Consider the following 2561-nt stretch of genomic DNA (forward strand, 5'->3'; position numbering starts at 1 on the left):
GCAGCCGGTGCTGGGCCCCGAGCTCTGAGCCGGAGCCCCCACCCCACCCCGTGCAGCCAGCTCTGGGGCACAGGAGGGCACCCTCCCAGCGTGCCCGTGGTGCAGCCTCTGCCCCACTCACCGGGCCACCTGGTTGATGACGGGGGCGAAGTTGGTGGGCCCGTACAGCTGCACCGTGCGCAGGCTCTGGAAGTAGGACTCCAGGACGCCATCGATCCCCACGCAGCTCGGGTTCTCCACGTCGCTGTTCTAGCAGGGGAGAAAGCCAGGGCAGGCTGGGCTCAGTGCTGGGGCGAGGCCCTGGGTGTGCATGTGCCGGGGCAGCCATAGGGCTGGGCCCTCTCCAGGGCTCTGCACCCAGAGGGCTCTCCCCACAGGAGCCTGCAGTCAGCGACAGACGCATGGGATCGCCAGCCCATCCCCAGGGCTGGAGCAGAGCGTGAAGGCCTGGTGGGGTTCCCTGGAGCCTACCCTCCTGCGTGCTGCCCTATCCCATTCCAAAATGCCCCACGCTGGCCCGTCTCCTCCTGGCCCGGCCTGCATAGTGGGAGCAGCAGTCAGGACCCAGGGCAACACCACCGCTGGGCGTCACCTCCCCTCCCACCCGGTCCTGGGGGCCCTGAGGAGCGCCCCTAGCCCCGGGCTGGCGTGGGGCTGGCAGAGGCCCTGGCACTGCCTCCTACCAGGGGGAACTGATGGGAAATGCTGCCGTCAGGCGGGATCTTGGCACCAAAACCGTAGGCAGGGAAGAGCTTGTCGCTGTCGTAGTCCTGGATGATCTCGCCGACGGCCTTCAGTGCCATGGCGTAGGCGCTCAGCTGGTATGGGCTCATGTAGTGCAGGGAGGTGGGCTGCGACGGGACCCCTGCCGGGCACACGCAGCACCTGCCTCAGCCTGGGCCGTGCTTCCCAGTCCCCGGCCCTGCCCCGTCCGCCCCGGGCCCCTTGCCGCATCCCACCTGGGCTCCTCACCCTGCCCCAGGCCCCGGCCCCGCCCCATCCGCCCTGGGCTCCTCACCCCGTCCCAGGCCCCTGGCCCCACCCCATCCACCCCGGGCTCCTCACCGCTGCCCCATCTGCCCCAGGCCTCTTGTCCCGCTCTGGGCCCCTCGCCCCGCCTCGCCCTATCCGCTTCACCCCGCCTCGGGCCCCTCGCCCTGGGCCCCTTGCCTCGCCCCATCCACCCCAGGCCCCTCACCCCGCCCCATCTACCCTGGGGCCCCTTGCCTTGCCTATCCGCCCCGGGCCCCTTGCCCCGTCGCATCCTCCCCTGGCCCCATCCCACACCCCATCCACCCTGGGCTCCTCCCTCCCCCCTCCCCCCATCCTCTCTAGGCCCCCCCGCCCCTGCCCCCTGTGACGGAGCAGGGAGAGGGGAGTATTGACCTGGGGATGTTGCGTGGGAGTTTTACTGGGACTGTCTGCATTGGGGATGGGATATCAGGGCGACGATACCTGAGCTGTAACCTGAGCCAGGAGAGGGCTGGGGCCAGGTGACACCTTCTGCCCGGGAAACTGGACAAAGGCTGGAGGAGGAGCCGGGTGGCGTGGCTGGGTGAGACGGCTGGAGGGGGTTTCAGTTTGGAGCTGGCTGGGGAAATGGAGGGAGACCCAGGGCTGGGGTCTAGGCTCCCTGTCCCCCAAGATGGACTGAACTGAGGGGGTCCTGTTCTCTGTACCTACAAGACCTGTCTTGATCTGTGTTCCTGTCGTCTAATAAACCTTCTGTGTTACCGGCTGGCTGAGAGTCCCGGTGAATCGCAGGAAGTGGGGGTGCAGGGCCCTGACTCCCCCACACTGTGTGACACCCCCCCAGGGTCCCTCTGCCCACCTTGCCCTCTGCCCCCATATCCTCCCCAGGACTCCCATCACCTAGCCCCTCTGACTCCTGTTCTAAGGAACCCTGTGGTAGGCCCCCAGAGTCTGGGGGGCGGGTAGCTGGGACTGGGGCAGGGGGCGAGAATGAGCTGGAGAGCAGTTCCCTGGAGCCAGGACCCCCAGGCCCTCGCCGTAAGAAGGGTGGAGGGGAAAGGAGCTCGGGGGTGACCCGGGGCTGAGCTGTCCCTCGGTTCCCGTGGGAGGCATCTGGGCCCAGCCCGCGCATAGCACTCACCGTTGGAGGCCGTGAAATCAATGGCGACTGTGAAATTCAGCTGTGTCCTGCGGGGGCAGGAGGAGAGAGTGAGAGAGCGCTCCCCCAGCCCCCCAACAACGCATTCCCAGCTCCCCTCCCCCCTCCCCAGCCCTGCTCCGCATCCCGCTCCCCCAGCCCTGCTCCCCTCAACTCTGTTGCCCTTCCCCCACCCTGCTCCTCCAGCCCCACTCCCCTCAATCCCGCTCCCCCAGTCCTGCTCCCCTCAATCCCGCTCCCTTCCCCCAGCCCTGCTCCCCCAGCCCCACTCCCCTCAATCCTGCTCCCCCAGCCCTGCTCCCCTCAATCCCACTCCCCTCCCCCAGCCCTGCTCCCCTCAACCCCGCTCCCCTCAACCCTGCTCCCCTCAACTCTGTTGCCCTTCCCCCAGCCCTGCTCCCCCACTCCACTACCCTCAGCCCCGCTCCCC

General features: G+C 68.5%; 1 protein-coding gene across 1 annotated transcript; it reads right to left on the minus strand.

Annotated features, from left to right (window-relative positions):
- Nucleotides 1-121: 121 nt before the first annotated feature.
- Nucleotides 122-2160, minus strand: LOC112122520 (copine-9-like; the record flags this gene model as incomplete). The annotated part of the gene is made up of 3 exons (XM_024221302.2): nt 122-249; nt 684-865; nt 2114-2160. Coding segments are annotated over 3 exons (357 nt in total), but the record flags the coding sequence as incomplete, so codon positions are not given.
- Between the last annotated feature and the right edge of the window lie 401 nt (nt 2161-2561).

Source organism: Terrapene carolina, unplaced genomic scaffold (assembly GCF_002925995.2).
Source record: "Terrapene carolina triunguis isolate 2854851 unplaced genomic scaffold, T_m_triunguis-2.0 Scaffold12900, whole genome shotgun sequence".
Lineage (NCBI taxonomy): Eukaryota > Metazoa > Chordata > Testudines > Emydidae > Terrapene > Terrapene triunguis.